Source organism: Narcine bancroftii, chromosome 6 (genome assembly GCF_036971445.1).
Source record: "Narcine bancroftii isolate sNarBan1 chromosome 6, sNarBan1.hap1, whole genome shotgun sequence".
NCBI classification, from domain to species: Eukaryota; Metazoa; Chordata; class Chondrichthyes; order Torpediniformes; family Narcinidae; genus Narcine; species Narcine bancroftii.
Genome location: NC_091474.1, coordinates 239,235,232 through 239,254,394, shown reverse-complemented (window position 1 = coordinate 239,254,394; position 19,163 = coordinate 239,235,232). Strand labels below are relative to the sequence as shown.

Below are 19,163 nucleotides of genomic sequence, written 5' to 3'. Positions count from 1 at the left end.
CACATCTCGACGACAGGCAGGCTTTGAGTCGTTCAGCCACGATCCTTATGAGGCAAAACAAAGGGTAAATTTTGCTGACGTTATAGATTGTTCCCCACCTCAGAGTCTCGCATATTTGCAAAGGATTAGTGTTTGTGTACACTACAGTTCACCTAAGTCTTTAATATCTAATATCTATAGTTTGCTTTAAGAGACACTTTGGAATGAGTCTTCAGTGAGTGCCTGATAGAGGAAATACTTCGAAAATGGCTTGTCTGTCTGATGATGAAGTTTGCAGCCTGCTCAGTGGTAATTTGGGCAAAGGGAACCTTCACAGCTCAGTAACTCTATATGTTTAACAACACAGTGAATGTTTGGGAACGTTCAAAGCTCAGTTCCCATCCGATCTAAACATCAGCTAGGAGCCAGTGAGAGAAATGGTTGCAGTGGCTCTGGGAGCATGGGCTGGTATCGTTAGCCTTAGGAACATAGAACAGCACCAAAAACCACCCCTTCAGCTTTTCTGGTCTGTACTGAACTATTAATCTGCCTCGTCCCACTGACCTGCACCCAGTGGCTGTCTGTCCATACCCTTCTCAGCCAGATTTTTTCCTCAAGTTTTAAAATTCAGCCCCCTTCAGCTGTTGGTTCATTCCATATTCCCACCACTCTCTGTGTGAAGAAATTCTCCATAATGTTCTCCTTAAATGTTTCTCCTTCTACCTCGAACCCATGGCTTCTGCTTTGTATCTCACCTAACCTCAGTGGAAAAAGCCCATCATTCGGAATACCTCGATCAAATCTCCCTCATTCTTCAATGCTCCAGGTAACCTGTTTAACCTTTCTCTGGATCTCAGTTCCTCAAGTCCTGGCAATATCATAAGGCCATAAGATATAGGAGCAGAAGCAGGCCATTCAGCCCATCATCCACTCCACCATGAGCTGATCCATTCTCCCACTCAGCCTCGCACACCTGCCTTCTCCCTATGATACCCTGACTATTCAGATACCTATCAACCTCTGCCTTAAAGACACCCAACAACCTGGCCACCATGACATGAAATTTCTCCGCATCTCTGTATTAAATGGGTGCCCTTCATTCCTGAAGTTGTGCACTTTTGTCCTTGACTCCCTTACAATGGGAAACAACTTTCTTGCATAGACTCTGTCCAGGCCTTTCAACATTCAAAATGCTTGTATGAGATTCCCCCCTCATTCTTCTGACCTCCAAGGAACACAGTCCAAGAGCAGTCAAATGTTTCTCATATGCCAATCCCTTCATTCCAGGAATCATTCTTGTGAATCTTTTCTGAAACCTCTCCAATGCCAGCACACGCTTTATTTTTCAATAAGGAGCCCAACACTGTACCCCATACTTCAACTGAATCCTCCCCAGGGCCTTACAAAGCCTCAACATATCACCATATAACAATTATAGTTCGGAAACAGGCCATCTCGGTCTTTTAAGTGATTTAAGTGAAACTCCACTAGTTCCACCTACCTGCTCCCTGCCTATAACCCTCCAACCCCCTCACCTCCATCCACTCATCCAACCTCCTTTTAAATGACAAATCGACCCTGCTGCAACCACCTCTTCCGGAAGGTCATTCCCCTCAGCCACCACTCTTTGAGTGAAGAAGCTTCCTCTCATCTTACTTCTAAAGTTTTTCCCCCAACCCTTAACTCATTCCAATCTCACCTACCCTCAAGGGGAAGAGCCTATTCACATCTACTCTATCTATCCCCTCATAATTTTAAATACCTCTACCAAATCCCCCCTCCACCTTCTACGCTCCAATGAATAAAGACCCACTCTACTCAATCTTTCGCCACATTCTCCCAGCTCCTATATTCTATGCTATGATTTATAAAGGCCAACATACCAAAAGCCTTCTTCATCCTAGTAAATCTCTTCGGCACACTTTCAACCTTATTGATATCTTTCCCATAGTTAGGTGACCAAAACTGCACACTATACTCCAAGTTCAGCCTACCCAGTGTCTTTTACAGTTTTACCATAACATCCCAACTCCTGTACTCAGTATTTTGATTTATGGGCCAATATTCCAAAAGCTTTCTTTACGATCCTATCTGCCTCTGACACCATTTTCAGGATGTTATCTATCTGTATTTCCTAATCCACCGCACTCCTCCTTTTACCACGCATGTCCTACCTTGGATTGTCCTTCCAAAAAGTGATTCCACCCACTTGTCTGCATTAAATTCCATCTGCCATTTTGCAGCCCAATTTTCCAGCTGGTTCAGATCCGTCTGCAAGCTTTGAAATCCTTCCTCGCTGTCCGCTACACCTCCAATCTTTGTGTCATCTGCAAAACTTAGCTGATCCAATTTACCCCTTCAGAATCAGAATTTATGAACGTGTCGCAAAATGTTTGCAGTAACATCATAGTGTGAAGATTTACATAAACCACCATACAAAATATATAAAACGGTGCAAGAAAAATAAAAAAACAATGAGGCAGGGTCTTTAGTTCATTGTTCATTCAGGGATCTGATGGCGGCGGGGAAGAAGCTGTCCTTGTGCAGACAAATCAATGGACTTCCTCTTCCGGAAGTTCATTCCACTCAGCCACCACTCTTTGAGTGAAGAAGTTTCCTCTCATGTTACTTCTAAAGTTTTGCCCCCTAACCCTTAACTTATGACCCCCATTTATTTAATTTTTTAAAAATATTCTTAAAGTAGGAACAGGAGTAGGCCAAAAATGGGCCATTGAGCCTGCTCCGCCATTCAATACAATCATGGCTGATCTAATTTATGACCTAACTCCACCTACCTCCCCTAATTCCTCTATCATGTAAAAATTTATCTAACCGAATTTTAAATATGTTTAATGAGGCAGCCTCAACCACTTCCCTGGTTAGAGAATTCCAAACATTCACTACTCTCTGGGAAAAACTATTTTTCCTCATCTCTGTCCTAAATTTACTCCCCCGAATCTTGAGACTTTTGGGGCATGATATATAGCCTGTGCAACCAATTATATTGTATCATGCATAACCTAGTGTTTATTATATTTTTCATAGTTCCAGAGCATAACTTTTCCCATATTTCATTTTTTATCTTTATGTTTAAATCTTTTTCCCACTTTTGTTTGGGTTGACAACTTATTTCATCATTTTCCTTCTCCTGCAGCTTAATGTACATGTTTGTTATAAATCTTTTTATTATCGTTGTTTCTGTAATCACATATTCAAAGCTGCTTGAGACTGCTTTCTTGAGACACCATCTCTTGTAGATGTCCTCGATGGAATGAAGTCCGGTGCCTGTGATGTTATGTTAACAACCCTCTGGAGTTTTTTTCCTTGCTTGAGCATTGGCACCTCCATACTAGGCAAGATTCAACCAGCTCTCCAAGGTACACCTGTACAAGTTTCCAAGAGTCTTCAGTGGCGTCCCAAATCTCCTCAAACTCCTCACAATGTATAGCCGCCTGCGAGCCTTCTTTGTGATTGCATCAATATGGAGGCTCCAGGCCAGATCCTCAGAGAGGCTGACAGCCAGGAATTTAAAGTTCTTGACCCTCTCCACTACTGAGCCCTCAATGAGAACTAGGTCGTATTTCCCCTGACTTCCTCCTGAAATCCACAATCATCTCCTTGGTTTTGCTAATGCTGAGTGCAAGGTTGTTGATGTGACACCACCACTCTAGATGATCTAACTCCCTCCTGTACGTTTCCTCACTGCCGTCTGTGATTCTGCTGACAATCGGGAAATTTGTAGATAGCATTTAAATTGTGCCTGGCCTCACAGTCATGAGTATAGAGTGAGTAGAGCAGTGGGCTAAGCACATATCCTTGAGGTAATGCCTATGTTGATCATCAATGAGGAGGAGACATTGCTTCCAATTCATTCTGACACATTATCATTTGAATCATTAATACAGGTGACAAACACCAATAGACCCAGCACCGATACATGAGACTCACCACTTGTCAGAGAGGCAATCATCCTCTACCACTCTCTAGCTTCTCCCATAAATGAAATGTCAAATCCAGCTTACCACCTCACCTTGAATGCCAAGCGACTGAACGTTTTTGCCTAACCTCTCACATGGACGGGACCTTGTTATAGGCCTTCCTAAAGTCCATATAGACAGCATTGACAGTCTTTCCTCCATCAACTTTCCTGGTAACCTCCTCGAACTAGAGGCGAGAACAGTTTAGCTCAGGGAGGTTTCACGGAGCAGGCTCGATGGGCCAAATGGCCTGCTTCTGTTCCCTTTTTCTTGTGATCTTACGAATAATGCTATCAGATTGGTTAAACATGACCTACCACCCACAAAGCCATGCTGTCTACCTCTAATCAGTCTCTGACCATCCAAGTACTTGTATCTACAATCTTTTTGAAATTTAAAAAAAATCTGACATAGAGTACTGCAACAAGCTCTTTCGGCCCTATAAGTCCATGCCACCTTAATTACACCCCATTAATCTACAGCCCAGTATGTTTTGAATGATGGGAGGAAACCAGAGCCCTCGGGAAAAACCTACCCAGTCACGAGGAGACCGTACAAACTTCTTACATACAAGGTGGGACTCAAACCCCGGATCCCAATTGCTACTGCTGTAAAGGCATTGCGCTAACCGCTACACCAACCATCCTTAGTTACTGAATTTAACTCTTATTTTCACGTGAACGGAAATGTAGCAAAATGCTTTGTTTTGCATGCTATTCAGGCAAGTTAACTCACACACTCAGGTTGTGCAATAGGTACAAATGAACAAATGACAAAAGAACACACTGGAGCAGTGTTATAATAAGTCAACGTCCTGCAGAGTACTGAGAAAAGTACATTTAAAACAGTTTTCCGATTTACAATCTCTTTTTTTTAAAACCAGTGAAAGATCCAGTGAGGTGTGCGATAGAAAGAAATGGTGCTCATCCCACTTCCGCCATGCCAGGCTTTTACAAGAAGGTTGATTTAACAAAGGGTCTGAATTTTGAAATTATTCAGCCCCGCTTAAACCCAGCAGCACCCTGGTCATAAAGCAAAAGAGTTTCATTGTCCACAGAGCGAGATCCAGGACCCAAGAGTGTTGCCTGAATTGTCAATAAATAATAATGTGGTCACATCTTCTGTTGATCAGCGCATAACGTCATCAATATTTAACAAATATATCCTGGTATTGAATCATATGGGCTGATGGCAAATCTTAGTGTAAATTGAGTTGCAACAATATAATTATGATTCTACACCCTGACTGAGTTATGGGAAAAATTCAGTAGGATTTAATTAAAAAGTCAGATTTTTTTTAGAAAATCTCTCAATCTCAGTCCCGGTTAACAAGCAGGCCGATGTACCGAAGTTTCCCCATCGGGCCCACACCTGCATTAAAACTGTTGACTGACACATACTTTGCAAAGCCTGTCAATGAGAAAAGGGTCGCAGTTGTACAACACTCTGGAAATGCCAACCTCCCACACAACTTGACCTGGAATCTGATTTTCCCTTCATACTGTTTCCCCTGAATTGCATTCAATTATCACTCGATTAGCGACTTGCTTCCATTTTGAGTCGCTCAGTAAGTTAACCGCGTTTCGCCCTTCCTCGTGTGTCTTTCTGCTTACCTGGACAAACTTCTCCAGTGCCGGCCCATCCAGGCAGGTGTAGTTTGTGAGGAACGTCAGCTTTGCCAGTTGGAAGTCGTTCCGGGTGTGAACTTCTGCTTGCTTCTCCAACACCTGGAAGACTGTAGCTCCCAGGAATAAATAAACAAAATATCCCAGCAGCAGAACCGCAGTCCAACTGACCCTGACACCGTAGAGAGTGAAGTAGGACATGGCAGTGACTGCGTCTTTAAAACCCACTCCAGCACTAACTATTAAGCACCATCTCACTTGGGCGGCTGCATCAGATAGTTTGAGCTCCAGATGGGCTCATTCTACCGACGATGGTGTTTTCATTACACCTTGCATCTGGATGAAAACCTTTGCTAACTCTCCACTGGCTGACTGTATTCAACCGATATCTACAGTCAATTTTCTTTTCTTCACAGGCCATTACACACCACTCACCTTACTCAGGCAGTTGATGTTTAGTAGGGCGTAATGTAGGGAAATAAGTTCACCCTGAACAGATGGTTAACAGGATTGTTAAATGGTGGGATTCCATATTTTCCAATACAAATGTTGGATTCATGCAAGGTTTTTTTTTTAGGTGTTTAAAGAAATACACAATATTTAATGTAGCTTATTTTTAGACTCTAACAGCAGGCGGACACATTGGACTTCCCACTGTGGAAAATTTGCACGCTTTAAGGTGAAGAACTAACAATACTTCAAGTTTCAAGTTTCTTTTATTATCATGCAATAAAGCAGATGTAATATTACACAAAATTTGCTTTAGTCTGCACTAAGTCAGACACATTCACCATCAGCAGAAATTGCCCGGTGCCTTTTGAGGTCAGAGAAAGAGAAGCCAAAGCGAGTCGCCCCTGAATGTTTGTGGATTTGCCTCCAGCCCTCCCGCAGCCTCCACAGCTGCACAGACTCCAGTCCAAACCATTGGCAATCTGATCCTCTGATGGTCAGGAAGTCTTCAGCGCCATCTCGCATCCCAGTTCCAATACACGGAACCCTTTCGGCCCGCCTGGTGTGAGTCCTTTGACTGCAGTCGCCTGAATGGGGTTCCTCGCCTCGAGCCGCCACTTGTGTAGTCTTCAGCCGCAGATCCCCCTCACTGGTCCACCACCATGGTCGCTGTCCCATGGGGTTGTCTCGTCTGCCTCTCCTTCTCAAATAGGGGGATGTTCTTCCTGTGTGCTGGTGCCCTTCACTAGTCCTCTGCTCCCCCTGAGTCTGGAAGCTCTCGTGGCTGCTGCCAAAAACAGGCATCGTCTTCTTGGGCCCAGATGCCATTTAAAGCCCATGCAGAGCAGTCAGTAAAAAAGAAACTTGAAACTTGAAGTATTGTTAGTTCTTCACCTTAAAGTGTGCAAATTTTCCACAGTGGGAAGGAGAACCATGCAGAGGGGAGCTGTATCTCCTCTCCCTGCTCTCTGGGGCTCTAGCATCACCACCATTTGTCTTTTAACACAAGGGTGCCACGCCACCTGTGCGACGTGGAAAAAGAAGGAACGTTTTGCCCTTCTGATGGTGACAGGGGTAAGTTTTAAAGGGAACTTCATGCAGAGAGTGGTAAGGGTACGGAACGAGCTGCCCATTAACTTGGTAAATGCAAGTTCAATTTTGACATTTAAGAAAAATTTGGGCAGGTACATTGATGGAAAGGGTATGGAGGGAGATGGTTTGGGTGCAGGTCAGTGAGACGAGGCAAAATAATAGATTGGCACAGACTAGAGGGGCCAAAGGACCTGCTTCTATGCTGTAGTATTCAATGGTTCTATATTCGGCGCAGATAGCATGGGTCAAAGGGTTTGTTCCTCTGAGTGAGGAAACAAGTTTGTTAGGTCTCAAAGGCAAGGACTCTGAACACAGTTTTGGTAGGGAAGGAAAGTGTGGGAATTGGTAATAGATGCATGCGCACACACACACACACACACACACACACACATACACACACACACATACACACACACACACACACACACAGTTTACAGCAGTACAGCAGTCTTGGGAAAGTAATAGCGGGCAATAAATAACAGATGTGGGGAAAATAACGTGGGAACAAAATACGCACGCACGATAAACTGGTGCACACAATGATCCCACTTCCAACTCTTTTAACAATGCACATCTTACCAACAGTTTCTCCAGTGCCCTTCCACATTTCTAGGCCTGGAGTGAAGCAGGTCAGTGCCAAGCTGGGAGAGAAAGTGTACAAAGAATGCATGGCACCTTTATAGTGATGGAGGGTCCAGCCCAGGTCATTAGGAGGTGTTGGCAGGTTAATCCAACTACCACAGCCAATGACCCAAGGCCAAGTACAGGCAGGCTGGAGAGTCCAGTCCAGGTAATTTACATGGATCCAATAGCAAGGTGTGCACTAATGGGTGGGGTGGAACCAAACCTTGATTGGCAGGTGTTGTACTCTCTGACTAAGTAAGGGGGTAGTGCTGTTGCGTGACAGCCACAACCCTTCCCAATACAGTTCCTTTGTTGTACTGTGAATTCATTTCAAATACAGGTGGGGTTAGGGGTGGGGGGGGGGTTTGTAAAAATCTAAGTCACCAGAGAAAAGTATTAGATAAAGTTACAGGGCTAAAGGTATTTGAAGGAAGTGGCTGCAGATCCACTGGTTGAATTTTTGTTCGGAATCTGGGAGGGGGTACCAGAAAAGTTAAAGAAAAATTTGCCGATGTATCTTTCTTGTTCAACAGAAGAGGAAACAGGAAGTGGGGAACGATAGGCAAGTTAGTTTAACAGTTATTGTTGGCAAGATGCTAGAGTCAATAAACAAAGAGGAAATAACAAGTCATTTTGAAAAGCTGAATGCAATCAAACCTAATCAACAAGGTAAATTGTATTTGACAAAATTGCTTAAATTCTTTGAAAATGTGAAGAAGAGAACTGATAGAGGAGGACTTGTGGGTGTAATGTATTTAGATTACAAAGATAAGCTACCATGTAAGCAGCTGGCAGAAGATGGAACAAAATTTAAGACTTCCAAACATACTGATTAAATGAAAGTAGTTAGAAGAGCACATTTTGGTGAGGTCACTGAGAGTCTGCAGTATGATATACCCTCCATAATGTTTAGGGAAAAGACAAAGCCTCTGTATTTCTGTTCATGAAGTCTTCAGCGGACAATAATGACATGTCCACACCAGAGGAGCGTTTCTGATCTGTCGGAAGTATGGTTGGGGGACCCTGGAAGCGCCAATTTGGTGCATCAGTCGACACCTCCCCACTGCCGTGTGCCACCATAGCCCACCCAGACATTCTACAAATGATTGAGCCCGAGGTCCCCGCTCCTCCTACCCAGCAGCCTGAGGTTGCCACACCTGCTCCGGTAAGCTGAGGTTCCTGCTCCTACTGCTGCTTCTGCTCCAGAGAACAAGGTAACCGCTCCTGCCACGTAGGTCCTGAGGTTCTTGCTCCACTGGGAGAACAAGGTCGGGCAAGGTTATTTTTTTAACTTTTCTTTTCACCTGCTTACAGTAATTTACAGTTTTGTTACTGGGCGATTGGGGTGTTTTTTTTTAAATGGGTTGTTTCTGGGAGTTCGGACCATCAGAAACTTCAGGTCAACTTAAATGTCATTAAACAGGCTAAAAAAGGTGTGGGGGGGAGGGTAGGGTTGACCTATCTGCCGATATGCCAAAATATACAGTATATGCATGTATGTATGTAGATATACTGTAAATGCATGTGTGTACACAGACACACACACAGATATACTTATGCATACGTATGCACACACACATACACAAACACAGACATAAATATAAACACACATATAAATACACACACGCACTTATAAATACTCGCGCACACACAAAAACACGCATATAAATACACACACACACACACACACACACACTCACACACACACACACACACACTCACACACACACACACACACACACACACACACACTCACACACACACACACACGCACACACTCACACACACACACACACGCACACACTCACACACACACACTCACACACACACACACACACACACTCACACACACACACACACTCACACACACACACACACTCACACACACACACACACACACTCACACACACACACACACACACACACACTCACACACACACACACACACACACACACTCACACACACACACACCTATATATATAACACACACATAGCTCACAGAGGGGTGTCTATCCTTCAAAACTAAATCTAACCCCTTTCCTTTTAGTTTCCAAACAGTAATCTATCAGAAGTGACATCTATTTACCTTGCATTCAATAAGGTAAAGAGCTGAGCAAACATCACGAGATGCCACAGTGCTGGGTTGGAAAGGCCACTGTAACCCAGTGAACTTTCAACATCTCAATAAATACATAAAAAACTTAAAAGGCTTCTTTATCAATTGAGAGTGCAATAGATGGAGCTCCAGCTATTTCAGCTCAACTGTCACTTTCCTCACTGCCTTGGAATTAATTCCAGTCCATTTTGCACAAGTCTCTTGGCTTCATCCAGCAGCTCCACCGTAAGCAAGGCCACGCACTAGAAGATAGAACAGCGCAGCATAGAAACCGGCCCTTTGACCGACAATATCAGTGCCACTTTGAACAGCATATCTACCTGCATCTTGTCTTTATCCCCTCCATTCTCTGCCTGTTCCACTAGCCTCTCACACACCTCCTCGAGCAGCAGGCCCGAGACACCAACCACTCTTGGTGTAAAATCCTACCTTGTAAATCTCCTTTAAACTTTTCCCCTCACATCTTAAAGCTATGCCCTATAGTATTTGACATTTCCTCTCTGGGAAAAAAAAGACTTTGATGATCGACCTCATCCACATCAGGCTAAGAGACTATCCTTCAGGTGACCAAATATGTTCTTATTATGGGCGTTCAACATAAACCTGTTAACTCCCCATCCAGAAGTGTGCTAGTGGAACCTTGTCACCGCATAGAAGGATGAGAGGAGACTTCATGGAGGACTAGAAGATTCTGAGAGGCATAGATAGGGTGCACAGCGAGCGTCTTTTTCCCTGGGCAGGAACAGCAGGCACCACAGGACATGTGTACAAAGGGAAGGGAAGCGAAGTTTTGGGGAGATGCCATGGGGGTAAGTGTTTTGGCTGTCTGGAATGCCTTGCCAGGGGTGGTGATGGAGGCTGGAACATTAGGCTCATGGATGGAAGAAAAATAGAAGGTTACGGCTAAGGAGGGTTTAGTTCTTTATTTAGGGTATATGTGAGTTAGCACCACATCGAGGGCTGAGGTGTTCCATGTTATACATATGAACAAGGATGGTTGCAACACAGTGGGATTTGCTGGAAAGTTGTTAGTCGATGAGTGTTTTCTTGCAGATGAGTGGTGACCCATAAGGTCACAGAGGAAACCCCGGATCCTCTGTCTTTGGCAACCATGAGGTTTTTAGATAATCAACAGCGGCTGAGCAAAAAGTAAAGAACCCACCCCTCCATTCTCAGATGCCAAAGGAGGCAACGTTCTGCTGGACTTTAAAGAAAACAACGCATTTAGAAATCTCAATTAATGAGGATCGAAATATGGAAACATAGAAAACAGGAACAGGAGGTCATTCAGCCCTTGGATCCTGCTCCACCATTCTATACCATTGTTGCAGATCATATGACTTCAGTGCCCCAAATTCTGCTTTCTCCAAAAGAAGCATGAAAGAAAGGAGACAAATGAGATGGAGCAACACAGTGACCAGAAGACAAGGGAGGGAAATTAGGCTGCCCTGACATCCAATACCATCCTTTTCAACTCCATTCCCCTGCCTTCTCCCCGCAGCCATTGATTCCCTTCCTGATCAGAATGTATCGACCTCTCTTAAATATACTCAATGACTTGGCCTGCACAACCATCTGCAGCATGAATCCCTCTTGCAAAAGAAATTCCTCCTCATTTCTGTTCTAAAGATACTTTTTAAAAATTCTGACGCTGTGCCATCTGGTCCCAGACACTCCCACCATAGAAAAAACTTTCTCCATGGTTACTCTATCCAGTCCTTTCAGTAGATTATAGGTTTTAATGAGGTTCCCACCCCCAATTGTTCTGAACAAAGCAAAACCAGACCCAGATCCATCAAACGCTCCTCATATAAAAGCCCTATCATTCCAGGGATCATTCTTATGAGCCTCCTCTGGATTTTCTACAATGTCAAAACACTCTTCCTTAGATAAGAAGCCCAAAATGGCTCACAGTACACCAGGTAGGGTCTGACTAATGCCTCATCAAAGCCTCAACACTCTATTTCTGCTTTCATATTCTATTTGTCTTGAAATGAATAATAGCATTGTATTTGCCTTCCTTCTACCTGCACGTTAACATTCAGGAATCTTAACAAGCACTCACAAGTCTCTCTGCACCTTTATTTCTGAACTCAATGCCCATTTTGAAGATAGCCTGTTCCTTCCATCAAAGTACATGATCCTACGCTTCTCTCCAGTGCTGTCCTTGCTTGGTGCTCTTCAGCCTTTCATTTAAATCTACTAACTTTGTAAATTATAATCTTTACAAAACTGTATGAATGCGAGAGGTAACTTGTCAGTCTGTTTGCCGGAGAATTCTCCTCATCGTACTAAGTATTTTGTGACAAATAAACAACATCGGGCCACAGAATCTGGAGCAGCACAGAGGGTAAGGCAACATCCATGGATACTCAGTTGCGGATCAGGAACTTTGATTGGGAGGCTGAGAAATTGGGCAGCAGGGTTAACCTAGTGGTTAGTGCGATGCTATTACAGTGCCATCGACCCAGGTCCGAATCTGGCACCATCTGTAAGGAGTTTGTACGATCTCCCCATGACTTCCCTGGATTTTGTTTCAGGGTGCCTTGGTTTCAGATTTACAGGGTTGTAGGTTAATTTTGGGGTAAATGGCTGCAATCAGCTTCCACCGCGCTGTAAATAAAATGTTAATAAAAAAACCTGAAAGACATTGCTTTGGAAATTTTCTCAACTTTAATGACAGTTTCACTGGCACCAATCTAAATTACCACTGCAAATTTGGAACCCAGCAAAGAGGCTTTTCTGAGGCAGAAATATCACACTGACCCAAACCCTAACCCGAACCCTGAGTGCTATAAAAGTCCCATCTCCAGGGCTGATTCATGCACCAGAAGCACGGTGTGTGGATCGGACCTGGGGGTTTACGGTTCGGAGCAGCTCACCTGTTTGTTTTGTCCATATGGAGTAAAACCCCTGATATGCGGCACCTATGGGGATTAGTAGTGGCGGGATGAGTGCATTTCCCAGTTGCTTGATTGGCGAACTAATGGCGGAGACATGCCTTTAACCTTTCATATTTTTTACCTATTTATTGTCCTCGGTTTTTATGTTGCCCATTGCTTGAGGCGGCCAGTTGCTTGAATTCCACATAACTGGGGTTTTACTCTATTTATTGATTGGCAGGATATGGGCAATATTGTCCATTTCTAATGGTCTGACTGTGGAGGCAGGTGTGAAGGTAGAATGGAGTACATACCAGTAGATTTCCTTTCCCTGAAATAGACGAGTGAACCAATGCTTTTACACATTGCTTTTACACATTGATGGCAATTTACCAGGGTAGCTTTTCTTTGAAATCTAAGATTACTTTATAATCTCCACATGTGCAATTCAGTACTCTCACGGAGATGTGGGCTTGTTGTTTGCTGGTATTGGGAAATGTGTATCAGCCACTCTTCATTCTACTGAGGCCATTAGTAGTCCATGCGTTTGAAGTGAAATGAGGGCCAGGTTGGCATGAGTTGCAGGTTACGGTCCCTGTGGGATGTTAATAAACCAGTTCGGCTTTTCCAAACAAAAATTTCACTTGTTGACTGGTCCTTCCCTGATAACCGCTGCTGAATTCCTAGGACTGAGTAGACTTAACCGTTCAAAAACCCACCACTTGGCGCAGTCAGTCCAAGAGAGTACCACATGTGAGCATGTTACATCCCCTCTTCACCTCCCTCCTTCAGCTGTTCATTTTATTCTAAGGGGCAGGTTTTCCACCCAGAGGGAGGTGGCTACATGGTACAAGCTGCCAGATCAAATGGTAGAGTCATTTAGACAGGGTTATGGATAAGAATAGATTAGATGTTTTATAAAGGCACTAAGAATAATCCTGATAATTATAGGCCTGAAATCAATACTGCATAAGTTAATGGAAGGAATCTTGAGAGACGAGATTTATCAGTGCTTGGATAGACAGGAACTGATTAGGAATAGTTTGTATGGCTTTGTGCGTGTCTAACCAATCATACAGTTTTATGAGGAGGTTGATGAAGGAAAGATAGTGGGCGTTGTCTGCATGGACCTTAGAAAGGCCTTTGACAAGTGCCCTCATGGAAGGTTGTTCAAGAAGATTCAGACACTTGGTTTCCAAGATGAGTGAGTTAATTGGATTAGACATTTGCTTTGCAGGGGAAGATAAAGAGTGGATGACTGGAGGCCTGTGACGAGTGGTGTATCACAGCGATCGGTGCTGGGTCTGTTGTCATCTATATTAATGAGCGAGATGATAATATTAATTGGATCAGATTGTGGGTGTAGTAGACAATGAGGAAGCTTTTCAAAGCCTGAAGCAGGATCTGGACCAGCTGGAAAAATTAACTGCAATACGGCAGATGGAATTTAATGCAGACAAGTGTGAGGTTGCTCTCTAGGACAAACCAGGGTCGGACTTAAGTGGTAAAGGATAGGCCACTGCAGAGTGCGGTAGAACAGAACAATCTGGGAATATAGATACATAATTCCTGAAAAGTGGCATCATAGATTGCTAGGGTCATTAGACACATTGGTCATCATAAATCAAAGTACTGAGCATAGGTGTTAGGTTTTGTGTTGAAGTTGGAAACATTGATAAAGCCAGATTGAGAGTATTGTGTGCAGGTTTGGTCACTGATCCAGCAGAAAATACATCAATAAGATTGAAAGGGTGTAAAGAAAATGGATAGGGATGCAGCTGGGACTTGAAAAGCTCAGTTATAGGATAAGGTTAAGAGTTTATTCCTTGGAACATCGGAGAATGAGGTGAGAGTTGATAGAGTTGTACAAAATTATGAAGGGTATATATAGGGTAAGTGCAAGCAGGATTTATCAATGGAGATTGGGTAAGACAAGAAGACGTGGCTTAAGGGTGAAAGTTTAAAGGAAACATTTAAGGGAACTTCTACCCTCAAAGGGTGGTGAGAGTGTGGAACGAGCTGCCAGAGGAGGTGATATATGATCTATGATACATTTGGATAGGTACATGAACGGGAGAGGTATGGAGGGCTACGGTCTGTGTGCGGTTTGATGGGACTTAGGCAGAAAAATATTTCAAATGGGCTGAAGGGCCTGCTTCTCTTCTGCAGTATTTTATGGTTCTATGGATATGGGCCAAATGCTAGCAAGTGGGACTCGCTCAGATAGTCAAGTTGGTCAGCATGCACAAATTTGGCTGAAGGCCCCGTATGTATATCCCATTTGCTTCAGTGTTTAAAGTTCCACTTTCTAACCCAAATTCCCTGTTAGATTTATTAGTAACTATTGTACATATTTGGCCCTGAATTCAATTTGTTACGTTGAACCTCTGCTGTTAGAACACCTAGATCAGTTACTCTGTACCCATAATAACTGTGGTTCACCAATATCAGGGTTGGTCTCCTGCTAAAAGGTAGTGGCAATGCTGTAGGGCCAAAGGACTGCGGAACAGACCACCATGTCCCAAAGGTCTGAAAAGGAATCAGAGGGTGGCTTGGATTTCCCGGAATACCGGGGACAGTAGTTACATCAAAACGGAGAGTGAAGCCTCATAAGCTGCCTGTCCATTGCAGAGAAACTATAATGGTAGACTTGCTGCCAGAAAGCATAGGCAGAGAGAGTGGATTGTAGAATTTGTACCCTGTTCCTTTTGGACATGCTTTCGATAACAGATGCAGCATTTCAGAGTTGATTCCCTGATTCAGAAATACAAGTGCTGTTTCCCAGAGTCTTCTGTCCATCCGCCCTGTGAAACTTCCTGGGCTAATCTTCACCTGGAACTATTTTGTTCTTACACCTGCAAAGAAGGGTTACTAAGGTCAGCATTTTTTTAAAAAATGGATTTGCAGTTTGATTGGTTCCTCAGTCTGACAATTCTCAGTGTTGCTTTCATTTTACTGAACTTTTCCCCAGCTAATTCTCCATAGAGAATTAAATTCACTCAGAAAAACACAGGAAAACGATGGGAATATTCCACAATTCATTATCCCCTATCTTTTCTCTTTATCTTTCCAACTAATGTGTTTTTCTTTATTTCTAGTTCTGACAAAGGGCATCATGCCTGAAATATCATAGAACATTACAGTGTACCCTTTAGCCATAAAGTAAACCTGTTCAAAAGAACTAAGCCTTCCCTATCTTATAACCCTCTATTTTTCTTTCATCCATGGGCCTGTCTTAGTGCCTTTTAAATATTCGTATTGCACCAGCCTCCACCACCACCCCTGGCAAGCATTTCATGCACCCATTGCTCTCTGTTAAAAACTTACCCCTGACATGGCCCCTAAACGTTCATCCACTCAACTGGTACAGATGTCCTCTAGTGTTTGCTATTGTCTCCCTGGGAAAAAAAAGGTGCTGGCTGCCCATCCTAACTATGCTTCTCATAATTTGAAGACCTCTATTAAGTCACCTCTCAACCTTCTTCACTCCAAGGAGAAAAGCCCCAGCTCTGCTAACATTGCCTCAAAAGACATATTTTCCAATCCTGGCAACATCCTGGTAAATCCCCTCCGCACCCTCTCTGTAGCTTCCACATCCTTCCTATAATGAGGCGACTAGATGCTACTTGAGTGTTTCTGCAGTTAAACAACAAAGTCTCCAGATGCTGGCATCGAATGTGATATACAAACATCCTGGGGAAACTCAGCAGGACACACAGCATCCATAGGGAGTAAAGTTAACCAACATAAACCAGCTGTGTATTACAGCTGAGTGGTTCCACCGTTTTCTATCATATTTGAGATTTCTAATTATTCGTGGCTTTAGAAACAGATAGATGCAACACCAGTCTTTCACCTCTTCTCTTCCCATCCAGGGACCCCAACAGTTTTTTTTCCCCAGGTGAATCAACGGAAACTTGCACTTCCTCCGATCTAGTGCATTCAATGTTCCCAATGGTGATTGGACATTGGTGCTTTGCAGAGTATCTGCATTCAGGCCTTAGGAGTGACCCCAAGTTTCCAGTTGCTGCCACATTAATACACCATCTCAGTCTCAGTCAGATCTTTTTGTCGGTGGCCTCCTTCACTGTGGCAAATGCCTGAGGAACAAAACTCTCTGGGTACCTCGCAACCGTCGCGTCCCAGGATTAAATTGCTCAGCTTCATATAACTCACTCCTCCTTTTTGTCTGTGCCAGAAGTGGCTAGAGGTGGACCCCTGCCCTCCATCACACAGTGTCTTTGACTAACTTCAGGTATACTCTGCTTTGCCAAGGTAGAGCGTTCCTGAGAAACAGTTGGGAAACTGAAAATTCATAAAGCGAGGACCCATTGACTATTATTGCAGGCAATTTTTGTAAAACCAAAAACCCACGATAAACCCATTTTAATTTCTTCATGAAAGCGAACATGGGTTTCTTCATATCAGTGAATTTTTGTAAAGTGAGTATTTGTAAAGCAGGGTTTACCTGTACCATCAGGAAGGAGATACAGGAGCATCAAAATCAGGCTGTGGGATTGATGAATGGTATCCTGTAACCTTGGAGTAAATTATTCCATTATATGTATATTTATTTTATTGTATTTTCATACATACATGTGATTATTATGTGCTGTGTATTGTGTGTGCACTGTGGTGTGGAAACTGTTTTGTCAGGTTGTATGTGCACACAGTCAGATGTTAATGAACTTTAACATTTCAGCCTGCCATCATTTTGGCTCAGGTTTATTTTTATTATTGTGTGCTCTGTCTGTGACGGATTTGGTCTCACCCAACCAGAGATATATTTTTGTTCCAGCCGTCCCTCTTTCCCAATACTAATGGAGGATACTGGGCTTGAGGCATTAAGTTTCCTTTTCCAAAGATGATTACGGTCTAGTGCAGTCTGCATAAAAATAATTTCTATTTTAATTATTGTTATGCAGAGGACAGCTGATTGTAAATTTATTTTTGGGGCTAATGGAAGTTTATCCAAGGTCATCTATCATCCATGAGATCAGTGGTTCTCAATCTTTTTCTTTCCACTCACATCCCACTTTAAGTAATCCCTCTGCCATCGGTGCTCTGTGATTAGTAAGGGATTGCTTAAGGTGGGATGTGAGTGGAAATAAAAAGTTTGAAATCCACTGTTCTAATCATACCTAATTGACTCGTGATATGCATTTCCTTTGTAACTCCAAAGGAAATGGGCCAAGCAAAATATTTGTTACAAATGGGTCTTGAGCAGTGATTCTCAACCTTTCTTTCCCACCCACATCCCACCTTAAGCATTCCCTATGCCTCACCATTGTCTTAAACAACTTCACTATAAATCTCAACTCTGATATTCAATTCTTTGATTTACAAAGTCATGGCTTGGCTTCGCAAACAAAGATTAGAAAGGGGGTTCTCCACATCTGCTGCAGGCTTGCTGGTGGCTGACGAGGCCAAATGTATTGAGAAGGGTTGTGGCTGTCATGTGACAGTACTGTCCTCTACACCAGCTGCCAATCAAGGCTTGGTTACCCCCCCATCCATTAGTGCACTCCTTGCCTTTGGTACCATTGTAAATGGTCTGCACTCTCCACCCTGTCTGTGCTTAGCCTTGGACCATTGGTTGCTGTAATTGGATTAACCCTCCCAGCTCCGAGCCATTGTATCTACCCTGTAAGTGATCTGGGCTAGACTCTCCAGCACTATAAAGGTCCCATGTGCTCTTTGTTTTCTCTCTCTTTGCCAGCTTGGGACCACTCTGCTTCACTTCAGGCCTAGAAATGTGGAAGGGAACTGGAGAAATTGTTGGTAAGATGTATCCTGTTTAAAAGGGTTGGGAACATTTAAATGGTGTCCCTTGTAGCATGGAGCCATGTCTGCTCTGAGCCAAGGGCTGGTGGGGCATCATAGTAATTTTTTTCATTGATAATGTATGCACCATATATGTGTGTGTGTGTGTGTGTGTGTGTGTGTGTGTGTGTGTGTGTGTGTGTGTGTGTGTGTGTGTGTGTGTGTGTGTGTGTGTGTGTGTGTGTGTGTGTGTGTGTGTGTGTGTATTTTATTCCCACGCTATTTTCCCCATGTTCATTATTAATTGTCTGCTATTTCTTTCCCACAGCTCCTGTAAACTGTGTGCGCGTGCACGTGCGTGTGTTTGCGTGCTGCATCCGTTACCATTTCCCACACTTGCCTTCTGTAAATAAAATCCTTCCCCATCAAAACTGTGTTCAGAGTCCTTGCCTTTGAGACCTACCAAATCTGTTTCCTTATTCACAACACTAACGTGGGACAGACATGCCCAGCTGCAGTGGCTACAAGGGTAATTCTGTTCTGGGCTTGGTGCTGCTGTATCGTGGTTCTTCCTAATACAACATGCAAAATGCCCTCTTTACGACCCTATATACCTGTGATACCACTTTCATAGTATTGTGTATTTATTTTCAC

General features: G+C 43.4%; 2 protein-coding genes and 1 long non-coding RNA gene across 7 annotated transcripts in view; 1 reads left to right on the top strand and 2 right to left on the bottom strand.

Annotated features, from left to right (window-relative positions):
* kcnk17 (potassium channel, subfamily K, member 17) overlaps positions 1-5,782 on the bottom strand; it is a gene marked incomplete at its 3' end in the record, with an annotated part of 36,049 nt that extends 30,267 nt beyond the window's left edge. The window contains exon 1 of the mRNA XM_069887147.1: positions 5,570-5,782. Coding sequence (XP_069743248.1) covers positions 5,570-5,782 — 213 coding nt within the window. The remainder of the gene's footprint in view (positions 1-5,569) is intronic.
* LOC138737160 (uncharacterized) overlaps positions 1-18,914 on the top strand; it is a 55,168-nt gene extending 36,254 nt beyond the window's left edge. Inside the window, exons 3-4 of the long non-coding RNA XR_011340788.1 lie at positions 18,466-18,527; positions 18,838-18,914. This is a non-coding gene — a long non-coding RNA (uncharacterized lncRNA). The remainder of the gene's footprint in view (positions 1-18,465; positions 18,528-18,837) is intronic.
* The window catches only part of kif6 (kinesin family member 6), a 645,381-nt gene continuing 638,754 nt past the window's right edge, over positions 12,537-19,163 (bottom strand). For all 5 annotated transcript variants that reach the window (XM_069887755.1, XM_069887753.1, XM_069887754.1 and 2 more), the window contains one exon: positions 12,537-15,601. In XM_069887755.1, the coding sequence (XP_069743856.1) occupies positions 15,585-15,601 (17 nt within the window). In that variant the 3' untranslated portion in view covers positions 12,537-15,584. The remainder of the gene's footprint in view (positions 15,602-19,163) is intronic.